Source organism: Myripristis murdjan, chromosome 10 (assembly GCF_902150065.1).
Source record: "Myripristis murdjan chromosome 10, fMyrMur1.1, whole genome shotgun sequence".
NCBI classification, from domain to species: Eukaryota; Metazoa; Chordata; class Actinopteri; order Holocentriformes; family Holocentridae; genus Myripristis; species Myripristis murdjan.
Window position 1 is genome coordinate 23,346,580 of NC_043989.1, and position 14,125 is coordinate 23,360,704.

Here is a 14,125-nt window from a genome sequence, read left to right on the forward strand (position 1 = left end):
TCGTGTAATAAAGCTCTTATTTTGGAGTTCATACCCCATCCAGCTGGCGTGTAGTTTCCCAGCCGTGTTTGATGAGGGTGTCCCCGGAAGTCATGAGCACAGAGCTCCGCAGGGTCGCTGCCTCCACCTCTATGCATTTGCTGATCAAAGTGCAAATGAGTTTTATTTACAACTTCTAATTTCCGAGGTAATAGCTTACGAGGTGCACATGAAGGCAGCACCAGCCCAGGTGGAGGTGGCAGCTGGACTACAGTTCAGTTTCACACTAAATACAGGGTTACAAATACATTCAGCATCTCAGGGCTGCAGCTACTGCCACTGCGTCCTGTGCGACAGATCAGAGATCAGTGTACATGCTGGTCATTAATTCAATCAGTGCTGTTGATCATCCAAAAAAAAAATTTTTTTTTCACCCCCTCTCTTCTTTCTTTTTTTCTTTTCTAATCTGATCGACTTTTTTTTCTTCACGTCATGTTTTCAATGGTCTGTACACATACACTACTCACAAAAAGTTAGGGATATTCGGCTTTCGGGTGAAATTTCAGGATGAACCTAAAAAGCATTATAACCTTTACAGGTGAACTTAATGTGACCTTCTGTAAACTTTTGAATGCACATGTCCAACTGTTCAATGTTTCAGTACTTTTTGCACAAGTTGCTGTTCTCTAACAAGGAGCTTAACGGCAAAATTCACAACAGGTGTTTGATCCATGAATCGACCAATAAATTTCCTGGTTCAATTAGAATTGGTATTTAAACAGTCCTCCTCATCATGCTGTTCACATTTTGACATCATGAGACCAAGACGACACCTAACAATTGATCAGCAGCACCTCGCCATTGCGAGGCTTCAAACAGGATGTTCTCAGACGGAAGTGGCCACTGAGCTTAGAGTGTCACAGAGTGTCATCAGCAGGTTGCAACAGAGATACAGAGAGACTGGAAGAGTCACAGAAAGGCATAGAAGTGGACGTTCTTTGGCCACATCCCACACTGATGACCGCTTCATTGTGAACAGTGCCCTGTGGAACCGGATGATGAATGCCACTCAACTCCAGGCACGTTTAAGGGAGGTGAGAGGCACCCAAGTGTCACATCAGACCATTCGAAACCGTTTACATCAGCATGGTCTGAGTGCTAGACAACCTGCAAGGGTACCTGACCACACCACCAGGCACAGGTGTCATCGTCTTGCATGGGCCAGGGAGCATTTACGCTGGACGAGGGACCAGTGGGCCTCAGTGCTGTTCTCTGATGAAAGCCGATTCATGTTGAGCAGAAATGATGTCCGCCAACGATGTTGGAGACGTCAAGGAGAGCACTATGGATCAGCCACTGTTGTCACCAGACGAGCCTTTGGTGGTGGTGGTGTTACTGTGTGGGCAGGTGTGTCTGGTCAGTACAGAACTGCCCTACACTTTGTGACAAGCCCATACTACCTGAATAACATCATTAATCCAGTCATTGTGCCCCTGCATAAACAACGCAGGCCTAATTTCATCTTCATGGACGACAATGCTCCAGCTCATCGAGGTCGTATCATTAGGGAACGGCTGCTGGAGACTGGGGTACCTCAAATGGAGTGGCCTGCACTTTCTCCAGACCTGAATCCCATAGAAAACCTATGGGATCAGCTGAGTCGCCGTGTAGAGGCTGGAGCTCTGTACCCCAGAACCTCAATGTCCTGAGGGCCGCCCTTCAAGAAGAGTGGGATGCCATGCCTCAGCAGACAATAACTCGACTTGTGAACAGCATGAGACGTCGTTGTCAAGCTGTAATTGATGCTCAAGGGCACATGACAAGTTATTGAGACATTGACATTTTTTGTTGTGGTATACCCACCACTGTTGTTGGCTTTTGTTTCAAGAAATTGTTTGAGATGAGGAAATCACCAGTGCATGCTTCTACTTAAATGCCCTACTTTCATGATATAATATCACTGTAGTGTGAACTTTTTACATTTTCCGTAAATTTCACCCGTAAGCCAAATATCCCTAACTTTTTGTGAGTAGTGTATGTATATGCATCACCATGTGTCTGTGGTCAGTTTGACCCCAGGCTGTTTTAGTTGTGTAAAACAGCCAAGAAATATCGACATTTTACACAAATTTGTTGAAAAATACAATGCATACAAATACAAGATCCCTTAGCCTGAACTCCATTTAGTGGAATCTGCATGTCCACTCTCAGCTTTGTCTGCAAGTGGAAATGGTGCATTACTGACACCTACTGGCAATAAAACGAACTGCAATCGATAGAAAGGCAATCTTCTAGTTACCCGATTTCCTCCTCGGGGATCAATAACGTATTTCTGATTCGGATTCTTAAAAGAGATCGAGTTATGTCAAAATGTGTACAAACTTTTTAAACAAGCAGTGTAAGGACGTTAAGATGAAAGCAGAAATGTATACAAAATAAAATACTGAACTCATGTGTAGGACACATTTAAAAAAAAAAAAAAAAAAAAAAGCATTTGCCAATCAATTTAGTTTTATATTCAGTTCAATGAAAATGATTGCGGCCTCATACCAGGCTGATGCAATAATCATGTCCCATAATATCTAACAAGAAAATGCAGAGCCATTTGTGATGTCTAGGGTTAACTTTATTGGAAGTCAAGGTGAAAGGTCCAGTGTCAATGAAAGGGGTCCAGCTAAGTGCTTTTAAACTACTCTTGTGTTCGCCCAGTGGACTGCTGGGTGTCTCCGATTCTTCATTTAGCCAATTTTAACTAAGCTCACACATGTAGGACAATACTGGAATGCTCTTATGTTGAAAGCTTGTGTTCACCTCCAGCTCAGCCGAAGGTGCTGTTGTTCCAGGCCACGTTGGCTGCATCCATGTCGACAAAGTTAATATAGATCCTGAAACAGACGCAGAGACACCGGGTTAATGAGGTTAGACGTTAACACTGTGTGAGATCTGAGAGATGCAGCAGTTCGAGAAAGCTCGCGTCAACATGTCACTACATTATCAACGCATGTGCTGATGACGTGCTCGCTGCCTGTGTTTGCTACCTGTCAGGAGAGACGCCCAGGTGTTTGTTGAGCAGTCCACACAACAGTTTGGAGTAATTTTTGTTCTGGGCGCCGCTGATCTTGCCAATACTGTGGAGGGAGCAGAGGGCACAGGGGTCTCCCTTTCCCCCAAACATCATCATTTGGTCAGGGACGATGTGCACAGCAATATACTGGAATATAAAAAACGGATACATAAATAGATTTCAGACCTTAGGACAGACAGAATTGTATCATAAATATTGTGCATGTGGCTGATCAGTCACAAAGCCATCGGTCCATGGCGAAGAGGTGTCACTGGGGCTGAACCATATATCATAACTGTTATATAGATATGAACATGCGAGATATTAATATCTAAAAAGGTACCAATATGGATGATATCAAATTTAGGGATTAGCCTAAGACACTGATTGGTCTGTTCTGGTCAAAAAATACTTTGTGAAGTAACTGCATTTCCTACATCCATTTGATATTATGTTGTTCTTTAAAGAATGCTTAATTCTCACTGTCACTGCACCTGAACCCAGAGTCATATTGTATGTTGTACTGCTATTAAGATATCTGGCATAAATATTGACAAATGATATTTTGTCCATATTGTGAAGCCCTACCACTATCTACACTTACACTAACTGAACCCAGATATTATCTTATTTTTAGCATGATAATGAAGAGCAAAAATCAAGAAAGTTGTAAGCCATAATTTCAAAGTCATGCAAGGGTGCATGCTAGAGCAATATTCTTATTAAGTTGAATATAGTTAGTTTAGTTGCATGTGTAGTGACCAAAATGATATTTTCTTGTCAGTCGGTGCTCCACTCATCCCCAAAATGCAGTGCATATAGCCTGACTAGGGTTCAAATTCTTTTAAATTGCATTCGTCTTTATGAAATAATATAGTTAGGGTGATTTCAGTGTGTATGACATGGCAGATAAAGACAGTTTTAATGCACTTCAGGGTACAGGGAATGAATGGCTGACTCATGCCCCCATCAATCATCTACCCAAGTCAGCTCTCTACAAAACAGTAGCCAGTGTTTGCATATGAGTTCAGCTCCACTGCTACAGATCCAGTAGACAGAGAGCACCTCACTACAATACACTAGATTGGCAGTGCCCTATTTAAACTGTGGTCTATTGGGAACATGTTTGCGCATGCCCGTTGTGTCAAGTTCAAGTTAAAGATTTAGAGCCCCAGATCACTGTTTACACCCTCTAAGGGCTTTTCAGGCTTACAAGTACACAACAGACAAAATAAAACAAAACGACAACCCCTGATTTAATCCTCTCAGGCTCATCAGGAGCATGTGCACTGGCTCATTAGGAAACGGTGATAGAGAATATGTAGTTTCTACTGGGATAGCGCTTTGTTTACTCTGTGTCAACAACACATGGGTGGATGTGTCAGCATCTCCTTGGGGGTGGCTACCCATCAGATCCGTGTGAAGGTGGGACAGGTTATGTATAGCAGCAGTAAGCCCCCCCCGGCCTACCTGTGCAGGTTTGCCCATCGCCTTGGCCAGCTCCTCCGTGGCCTCGGACAGCAGCGCAGGCGGGATGTCGCCTTTGGCCACGTTAGTGTTCACCATGAACATCGGCATGACTGCTCCTTTTCCAGTGCTCTCCCACTATATCGGATGAGCGTATGCCTGCGATGCCGCTTTCTGCTTCACAGGCGGAAATCAGGGACTACTTTTTCTTCCTCTGGAGTGTGCGCTCATGTGACAAACAACACGGATGAACAGCGCCGCCATCCTTTCTGGAAGACGGCTTTAAGCATAGCACCCTCGTATTGTTGACACAGAGTGAACAAAACGCCAACCGCGTAGAAACTATGCATGCTTTGTTGCCGTTTCCTAATGTATACATTTTTATCTCCACTGCGAATATTACATTGTGCAGAAAGACCTCATGGAGGGTGTTTTTAGTGTGCGCCCGCTTGTGAGTGTCGGGTCATTACGGTAGTGCGCATGCGCCGTTTCCTCAAGCATCCTCAAGCACTGTTGAAGGAGGCGAGAAGGAAAACAGTACCTGGGAGAGAAGGGGAGAAGTTGGATGTCTTTTTTCCTTTGTCACTCCGCCTCTGTGCTTATGAACAGCGGCGAGGCTGATCCGTGAACCCTTAACTCACCCGGCCTCTCGCCGTTTGACCTCTTGTTCTTCTGATTTCAGGCAACAAACGGTGCGTATCCGAGCTAAATTAGCCTGGTCTGCTAGCACCACCACTCTCCGCCGTTTCGGAGAGGTTAACTGCTCCGCTTCTCGTACTGGCTGCTGGATGTCGATCAATATTACAAGTCAGCAAGTTAACTAGCGAGCTGTCGTGACGCAGGTTTTGTATTTAACAAACCGGACTAGCGCTTTAGTGCTCTGTAAATACTCTGCAAAGCTAGAGTCTTGTCAGTAACTTGATAATAGGGATGGAATAGGAATACTAACCATACTGTAACTGTGGATTCATGGAGCTGTATCACTCTTTACTGTCAAAATCATGTTGCTGTATAGTGTAAAGTTAATTTGTTTAATCTTGCTGTTGACATAGGATATGTGGATAACATTATCAGACATATCAGATATGTTAAGATAAGATTGGATAAGAGGAAACTTGCTGATCCCCTTGGGAAGTGGGTCTAATGAATTGGCTCATATCATAGAAATTGAATCCCCATTCAATTTCTGTGGCTCATATGCATTGGTTCTTTGATGATACATTGACTCAGTCGTTTATGTTGCCACTGAAGAACCATCAGGTCCAGTCCCACATTCACTTGACCCAAACCCGTGACCATGATGGAGGAATCAGTGACCACGTTCGAGACCCACCTCACCGCCGTGATGGACAGTCTCATCCGAGCCTCGGTGTGTGAGATCACCAAACTCTTCCAGGAGACAGTGAACGACTACCTGGTGGAGCTGTCCCTCAACCGGAAGGAGAACGAGGCTCTGAAGCTCCGGCTCAGGCTGACCGAGAACAAGCTGAGAAACGAGCGCAAGTATGGGATGGGCTGGGCTGCCAACCGCCGCAATGCCGGACTGGTGGCCGAGGACGGAGCCGGAGGGCGGAAGAAACGGAAAGTTCAGGTGCCAAGTAAGTGTTTTTCACGAGCGAGCTGTTGACTGGCTTGCCCATCTTTCCATCACCCTCGAGTTTGTGTCTTTTAGAGCAGTGTCACTTTGATCAAATGGGAGTCTACCAGCAAAATCTTCATTATCATCATCATTATTGTTCTTCTTCTTATTGTTGTTGTTGTTATTATTGTGGTAGGATACGTGTGTGGTTTGGTTGTTGTTTTTTTTCAATGCAAGAAACAGGGAATTGAAATCTTGCCTTGCATTCAGGGCTTATGTGAAGACGCACTTGTTTTGTTGGAAACCATCTGGCAAGAGCTGATCTCTCCCTCCCTCCCTCCCTCCTTCCTCTCTCCCTCCTCCCTTCCTCCTCCGCCTCCTCTTCATGCTCGCTCCCTCGTCCTTCACCTCCCCCCTCTCCTCTCTCCGCTGCATTCTGTCCCTCCCACTCCTCTGTGCTTTTGCACACACACACTCTCTCTCTCTCTTTCTCTGTCTCTCTCTCTCTCTCTCTCTCTCTCTCTCCCCACCCCCACCTCCTCCACTTTTTCTCTCTCTTTTTCTCTCTCGCTCTCTCTCGTTCTCTCTCCTCTTCCCTGCGCGCTTCCTCTCCAACTCCACCTCCTCCTCCTCCCCTTCACGCTCTCTCCTTATCCTTCCTCTCTCTCTCTCTCTCTCTCTCTCTCTCGCTCCCTGCCCCCACCTCCTCGCCGCTGCTCTCCTGCTCTGCTCTCCTTCATCACGTTGCGCCCCCCCTTCCCTCCCCTCCCCCCACCTCCTCCACTCCACTCCTCCCCTGCCCCCCCACCTCCACCCCCACCGCCACCGCCGCCACCACACTCCATAATTACACACTCCCTCTCCACTTCCACTTCTCCTCTTTCTCTCTCTCTCTCCCTCCCTCCCTCCCTCCCTTTCTCCCCCCTCTTCTCGCCTCTTCACCCTCCCCTCTCTTCTTTCTCCTTCAACACGTCCTCTCCTTCCTCCTCTCCTCTCCTCTCCTCTCCGCTGGCTCCACTTCTCCTTTCCGCCTCTCGCTCCTCTCCTCTGTCACGTGTCCTCCTCTCCTTCCCACTCTCCTGCTCTCTCGTCTGTCCTTCTCCACCCCTTCTCTCCTCTCTCGTTCATCACGCTCGCTCTCCCTCCCTCCTGCCCCTACTCCCTTTCCTCTCTTTCCCTTCCCCCAACGGCACCTCTGCTCCCCTCCGCCTGCCTCTCCACCCACCCACACCCCCCCTTCCTCCTCATCTCCCACTTCTCCGCCCTCTTCTCTCCTTCATCTCTCTCTCTCCCCCCTCTGCCCCCCTCCACATCTCCTCCCACTTATCTCGCTCTCTCCCGTTCTCCCTCTGTGCCTCTCCCTCCCCCTCATATTTCATTCTCTCTCCTTCCTGTCTCCCCATGCCCTCCCTTCCTCCTTCCTCTCTCACCCCCCATCCCCTCTCCCTTCCCCACCCCCCATCCCTCCCTCCTTCCTTCCTTCTTCTTCTTCTTCTTCTTCTCCCCCTTCTCTCCTCTCCACAGGAGGCAAGTCAAAGAAGGGCCCAGCAGCAGCCTATGGCAAGGGCTGGCCTGGAGGTGTGTGGGAGGAAGGAGGAGGCAGCGACGGCGGGGGCGGCGGAGGAGGAGGAAGAGGAAGCGGAGGAGCTGTGGGGATGGTAGCAGCAGCAGCAGGAGGAGGAGGAGGAGGAGCAGGCGGAGGAGGAGGAGGAGGAGGAGGGGGGAAGGAGGCCAGGGAGATGTACCTCATCCAGTTCCCTGGGGACGAAGAGGATGAGGGAGGGATGGTGGAGGACGAGGAAGGGGAGGGCAGCCTCAGTGGAGAGGGGGAGGAGACGGCCAACATCAAAGAGGAGGTGAGGGAGACAGGCTTTCTCAGAGGAGGAGTAGGAGGAGAAAGTGGCACAGCATCTCTGCACCGCTCAGCAGCTTCGTATGGAAAAAGGATGTAGACAGAAAGAGAGAGATAATACAGCGGGAGAGAGAGATAGAGTTTTGCTTGGTTTTTTTTGTTTTTTTTCAGCCACTGAATCACTGCAGAGATGTAGTGGATAAAGGGAAAGCTATTGATTTGATATTTAGCTTCCAGAGGGGCCTGTCGAGTGGGGCTCTCCAAATCTCAAGTGCAGCGAGCTTTTAGGTAGAAATACTAGCGGTCGAGGTGAACAGCATTTTGCTATTCTGCCTCATGACCGAGTGGCAGGGCACAGCTCCGCTCCTCATGTCTGTCTTTGAACATCCAAAGCACACTGAATGCATTGTTCACCTCCTTGTTAAGTCTGTTCAAGGTGCTGGTAAAGAATTATTCTGTGTAAAGGCAGACCAATAGGCAAAATCAGAGCGAGAGAAAGAAAAAAGGCTCACTAGCATTATTCTCAGATAGTTTCTAAAATGCAAATGGCCAGGGTGTAAGCATTTTTTTTTTAAGTTAATACCAAAAAAAAAAAAAAAGACACTTCCCACTCACCCCGAGTGCTGTTTATCCATCCAGATCGTTTCTGCGTGATTTGGTGAGGTTTCCAGTCAGTCTCAGTACATTTGGGCTGGAAAGGTATTGTGTTTTTTTGAGCTCAAACCTTTGAAAAAAAAAAATCACATGTGGAAAACTCAGCAGCGACAGCTCTTTCCAAAAACAATAATACAGATACCCAGCACAGTCGACAGCCCTTTGGGGCAAAGATTTTTGGTGGGAACTATTTCCTGCTGTAGAACGTTGACAAGCTGTATCTATCCGCCGCCAAAGAGTATGAATTTGAGGCTAAACCTGGCCAAATCACACAAACTTTTGGATGACAGATTGCGCTAAGGGTGAGTGGGAGAGTATCTTTTCTGGGGGGGGGAACTATTACTGTTACATGCAAAGCAGACAATCACTTGAATTTAGTGTCTGGTTTTCTTCTTGTGGTTTGTAATAAAATCAGACCTACTCACAATGTTATTTTTCAACTCTGTGACTCTATATGCAGTTTGCTCAGCTAGAGGGCTATCAACCAGCTTCTCTCCGGCTAATCAAGGAGGCTTTGAAGATGGACCCACCCAACCAGAACCTCCACACGGGCTCCAGAGGCCAGAGCGAAGGTAATGAGACCTGGGACACATTCACTACGGGAGGGGAAATTGGTAAAATGTTCAGGGAGTCATACTATGCAAGAAAGCAGAAATGATCTCCCCTTTCCTCCTCTTTCTATCTCCTCACTGCAGGAGACTTGTCGGATCGTCCCCCAGCTCTTCATTCAGGACAGAGGGAGGAGGAGAATTGGGAGGTTGGCTCAGCGGAGCCATCAGAGGGAGGCATGACCATGGATGAGCTAAGGGGTCTGGAGACGGCACTCAGAGCTGAGAGGGGGCGCGAGCAGGCCGCCATGAGAGCCTCTAAGCCAGTCAGCCCCAACCCAGAGATATTACCAGGCAGTGAGATCAGCTTGGCCCCCAAATACATCGGCTTGGATGGACTAGAACAGGACGGGGAGTTGGAGCCGCAGCCGCCTACCCTGGAGAGAGAGGACCTGCTGGTGCAGGGCAGGCTGAAGGACGGGCTGAGGGTGGGAGGGGTGGCGGGGGTGGAGCTGAGGTCGGGCTGGGCTAAGAGACTGAGAGAGGGGGACTTGACTGCAGTCATGACTGGAGACGGCGTGGTGGAGCATGGAGAGCCGGACGAGCTGCCTCACCTGTCCACCCCGGGCAGTGCCGGGGACAGCGGAGGGGAAGAAGACGGAGGCGGTGACTTGCTGCACTTTTGCCCCCAGTGTGGAGGAGGCTTCACGTCTGAGGCCGAGTTGGAGGAGCACCCCTGTCCACTAGGAGGCGCCCATTTACAGAGCAGCAGAGTCGAGGACACTCCTTTCCCCTGCGCCTCCTGCGGCAACTCCTTCAGCCACGCCTGGGCGTTAAAGAACCACGAGTGTGCTTGCGCCGCCGAGCGGCCGCACTGCTGTGAGATCTGTGGAAAGCGCTTCACACACTCGCGCTCACTGGAACGCCATCAGCTGGTGCACACAGGCGAGAGACCACATCGGTGCCCACAGTGTGGGCGCAGCTTCAGTCGTCTAGGCAACCTGGAGCGCCACCAGCGGATCCACACTGGTGAGCGTCCGTACGGGTGCGAGGCGTGCGGGAAGCGGTTCAGCCGCGTGGAGTATCTAAAGAGACACCAGCTGATTCACAACAGTGAAAAGGCAGCTCTCCAGTGCTCCCACTGTGGGAGGAGCTTTAGTGATGTGGAGCAACTGAAAAGCCACCAGTGCTTTTAAGCCTCTTGCGAAATTATTTGACTGAACTGGGAGGAAGAAGCCGTTGAGTTGATGAGTGAGGTGAATGTGATAGGATGTAGGAATCTGGTGAATGTGAAAGGTTGATGCTTGTGTTATTCTCAGTGATTTGGTGCTATATTTCTTACAGCATCTGACAAGACAAAAAGTTGAACTGATATTTTGGCATAGCAGAGGAATTGACAGGAAGTCAATTGTACATGGCATTTCCCCAAATAAAAAGAAGTAAAAATCCGTTGGACATTAAGCAATTATGTTTGGAGGTGATATTACGTGTACATAGAAAACCTTGTACTTATTTATTATTCTCAAAAAATGTACATTTTTTATCTTTGTATCAATAATTCATCTTCCTGTAAAATAAAATATGATGGCCTTGTTTTTTCTGAAAATATCATTATTGACATTTTGGTATTTTGTATGTTTTTTTGTTTGTTTGTTTTTTCTTTGTTTGTTTCGATCATACCAATGAGAAATAAACATTTGAATTCTTCAGTTGACTCCTTTGAATAATTCTTCATACAAACAAGAGTTCACATAGGATCTTTATTTTAGATAATCATGTTTTATCAGCATGTTATAAGATGACAGTGATACAAAGCTCATTTTGACAACAACTTTTTTTTTTTTTTAATCATGGCAGGACAGCAGTTGAATGAGTTAAAGGCCTAATAAGTAGTTACAGAAAAGGAGCATTCATGATGAAAGAGGAGGAGATTTATTGGGACTTGAGTCACCAGGGGATGTGTTGTCGCTGGTGAATACGGCCACCTGGGAGCCCTTGGCAGACATGGAAACAGTGGAGATGGCAAGATGTTGAACAAGGTGTGTGCAAGTAACCAAAGTAGATAGGTGACTTCTGGTTTCAATAAGTCAGCCTCATCACTGACACTGCCCATGAAACAGGCTGATTGGCATGGCCAGCCTTTGTTTCAGGATAGTCTCCAGGATCTCTAAGGACATCAGCCTCACATCATATCCTCTGTCCGACTCCTTTGCCTTGGAATCCATTGGCACGATCTCCTCCCCACTCTCGCGGTCATTCCTCCCCACTGCAGCATATGTGGGGAAATAGGGCCGCACAGACTCAGGAAGGCTGGCGTTGTAGGACGGGCAGCAGTAGGCAGACCACATGTACTCAGGCACTGCCACCCTGTTTTTGATCCAGCGATCTGCACAGTTGTAGGGAATGGCACCGGTGATGACAAACATGGGTCCTGTGCAGAAGGCCTCGAGCCTGGCCCTCACCTCATTCTCCAGCTTAGCCCAGGGGCCGGAGTTGGAGCCTAAGCGCTGGGGGACAGCGTTGGTCAGGGTGAAGGTGGCTTGCCGGTCCTCGAATTCATGGTGGTGCGAACTGGGGTTTAGGTGGCCTTTGGTGTAGGTGGAGTTTTTATAGTCCAGAAGCACCGCCTGGCTCTCAATCACATTCTGGCTGACGGGGCGATTCTTTGGGAAGGGGCGCATCTCTGCACTGTCACGGGAGAAGGCCAGCTTAGTGCAGGGAGACAGAGAGAGGGGACATCACTGTATAGCAATAGGATGGCATATTTGGCAGCCTACCTCTTAAAACATCTCAGTTGTGTCTTAATCATGTGTGTGAGTGTGTACATTCATTAAGAGTGTGTGAGTAATCCAGCCATGTAGTTTGGAAAATGAAACAAAAACAGAGGTTGTGACGTTTTTGTGTCCATTCTTTGTCACCTCATTAATTAAAATGCTTACACAGCATTTTTACTTTACTTACAGTTTATGGGAGGTCTAAATGCCTATTTTCATAGAAATTACCAATCACTGACTTAAAACAAACCACAAATATCCATTAGGCGTACATGCAAATGCAGTGTTCTTTTTCTGCGATATGCTGATTGATCCAACCTTATTTGAATCCAGCCATACATACTGTATGCATCATATAGACACTTAGAGTCTACTTTAAAAAACAAAAGCTGTGATGTCATTTGCACCTCAAAGAACGAAGAGGTTAGGTGAGGACTGTGTTGTTTGTGAGAGAAAGGCAAGCATCCATTGAGTGTATAGAGTAATGCTTAACATTTGCTGCTCTGTTGTTGTTACACCTCCATCTCAAAGGAAGATACTGCAATCCTCCAAGGGGACTTGGCTCCACTTCTCCCCCCTGTCAAGCCATTAGCTTTTGTTGTGTTGTTTTTTTTTTCCCCACCACAGTATATACAAGCATAAAATTATCTATCAGAGCTCTACTCAATAGGAGACCTAGCATTAATAATAGTAAATAGCTGTTCTCTCTCACACACACACACACATATATTTTGTCTCTCTCACCTGTGGTTCATACTTCCAAATGTTTTTGGGCCGTTTGCCTGCAGCAGGAGTGAGTGTGTAGGCAGAGTACAAGGGCGTGCGACGCTGCAAGTGGTACAGGCTGGCAAAGCGGTACTGGTTTTTGTAGCGCTGGCATATCGGCCGGTACCCTTCTGTATCGATGCCCTCTGGCGGAACTCTCTTGTAGAAGAAGCGCAGGCAGTGAGAGAAGTCTCCAACCTCTCCCAGGACCAAGCCACCGAGACAGGGTAGAAGAAGCAAAAGAGCCCCCTTCGAGGATTGCAGCATCTTCCTTTGATGCAGCCTGAAACAACAAGGCACCAGACTGACTGTGTTGGAGAAAGAGGTGGCTTTCAGTCTTCGTTGACTAAGACCAAGGCCAATCAAACTGTTGTGCACGCTAATCTAAGATCTCCACAAAGAAGAGAATTAAACTCTGTATCGACTGATCTCTGTCTTTGTGGGCTGGTATATAGGTTGACTCTGTTATATACTGACAGCAGGAAACCTGTGGCTGACAGTGTCTGCCCACAACTTGGCTACTTCCCCTCCTTCTGGGAAACAGTTGACAGGTTGTATCTTTTGCTCATCAGTCATCTGTGACAGTCCATCATTTATCAAAGCCTTTGATCCTTTCTGGAATGTGGCCAGTAGGCGGGGGGAACTGCATCGGAGCCTAAAATGACCACCAAGAACTGACTTAGGGTCGTTTCTTGATGGGTAATGACTCTCAACTATTTGTTCCTGTCTTACACCCTTATAAGTCTGATGCTGGAGATTGTTCTTCCATCGAGTGAACACTCTGAAACATGAGACACTCTTTGAATATATTTTGGCTGGAAAGAACATAAGAAACTGAGGGAAACCCCACTGAGAGTTGTAGTGCAGTTACTGGCATTGGTAAGAAATGGAACTCTGTTGCAGAAGATAGGTAGACAGGAAAGAAGCCTCCTACACCCCCCTCCCCCTCCAGGAACCGGGCCTTAGTGGCCGGCTTTGCAAAAGACTGTGGAGCCCTTAAAGTGTTGCAGCATTTCCCTGCCTGGAGTCTGTCCCCAGCTCTCTCTCTTTCTCTCTCTCTCACATTGTTCAAAAACATAAAGCATCTTGGGAGATTTGGAGGTGTCGAAAATACAAGTCTGTTCCCTGTGAAACATCCTACATGATAGCGAGCCAGGCTCTGTGAGATGCTTGTGTCTCTGAACGAGCACTGGACTGATATTATTTGTCGACAGTCTCAGTTTCACAGTTGTGTCCTACTCCGGCTCTCTCGTCTGAACACTGTACAAAAGGCATTCTCAGTTGTTTACTGAGATCAAGTTCACACAACTCCCATTACTGAGAAGTGGACACCAGGAAAAACTCCTAAGTAGATATAACTTCATTACTTCTCATTGGAAACTTGAGGAAGAATCCAGGTTTTCTTGATTTCATATGCCTTCGAAGATGACAGAAGTTTGACTT

General features: G+C 47.4%; 3 protein-coding genes across 3 annotated transcripts; 1 reads left to right on the forward strand and 2 right to left on the reverse strand.

Annotated features, from left to right (window-relative positions):
• Positions 1–2,587: 2,587 nt before the first annotated feature.
• mif (macrophage migration inhibitory factor) lies at positions 2,588–4,729 on the reverse strand. The gene is made up of 3 exons (XM_030061281.1): positions 4,514–4,729; positions 3,018–3,190; positions 2,588–2,864 (listed from the first exon to the last, which is right to left on the reverse strand). Exons 1-3 carry the CDS (start codon positions 4,619–4,621, stop codon positions 2,798–2,800), a joined length of 348 nt encoding a protein of 115 aa, XP_029917141.1. The 5' UTR covers positions 4,622–4,729; the 3' UTR covers positions 2,588–2,797.
• Positions 4,730–5,017: 288 nt separating this feature from the next.
• Positions 5,018–10,816, forward strand: LOC115366282 (zinc finger protein 768). The gene is made up of 6 exons (XM_030061638.1): positions 5,018–5,202; positions 5,762–6,108; positions 7,614–7,747; positions 7,793–7,945; positions 9,056–9,167; positions 9,291–10,816. Exons 2-6 carry the CDS (start codon positions 5,808–5,810, stop codon positions 10,337–10,339), a joined length of 1,749 nt encoding a protein of 582 aa, XP_029917498.1. The 5' UTR covers positions 5,018–5,202; positions 5,762–5,807; the 3' UTR covers positions 10,340–10,816.
• A 187-nt stretch (positions 10,817–11,003) lies between these two features.
• On the reverse strand, positions 11,004–12,999 carry LOC115366689 (endonuclease domain-containing 1 protein-like). The gene is made up of 2 exons (XM_030062257.1): positions 12,662–12,999; positions 11,004–11,851 (listed from the first exon to the last, which is right to left on the reverse strand). The coding sequence occupies exons 1-2, from the start codon at positions 12,947–12,949 to the stop codon at positions 11,240–11,242; spliced, it is 900 nt and encodes a 299-aa protein (XP_029918117.1). The 5' UTR covers positions 12,950–12,999; the 3' UTR covers positions 11,004–11,239.
• Between the last annotated feature and the right edge of the window lie 1,126 nt (positions 13,000–14,125).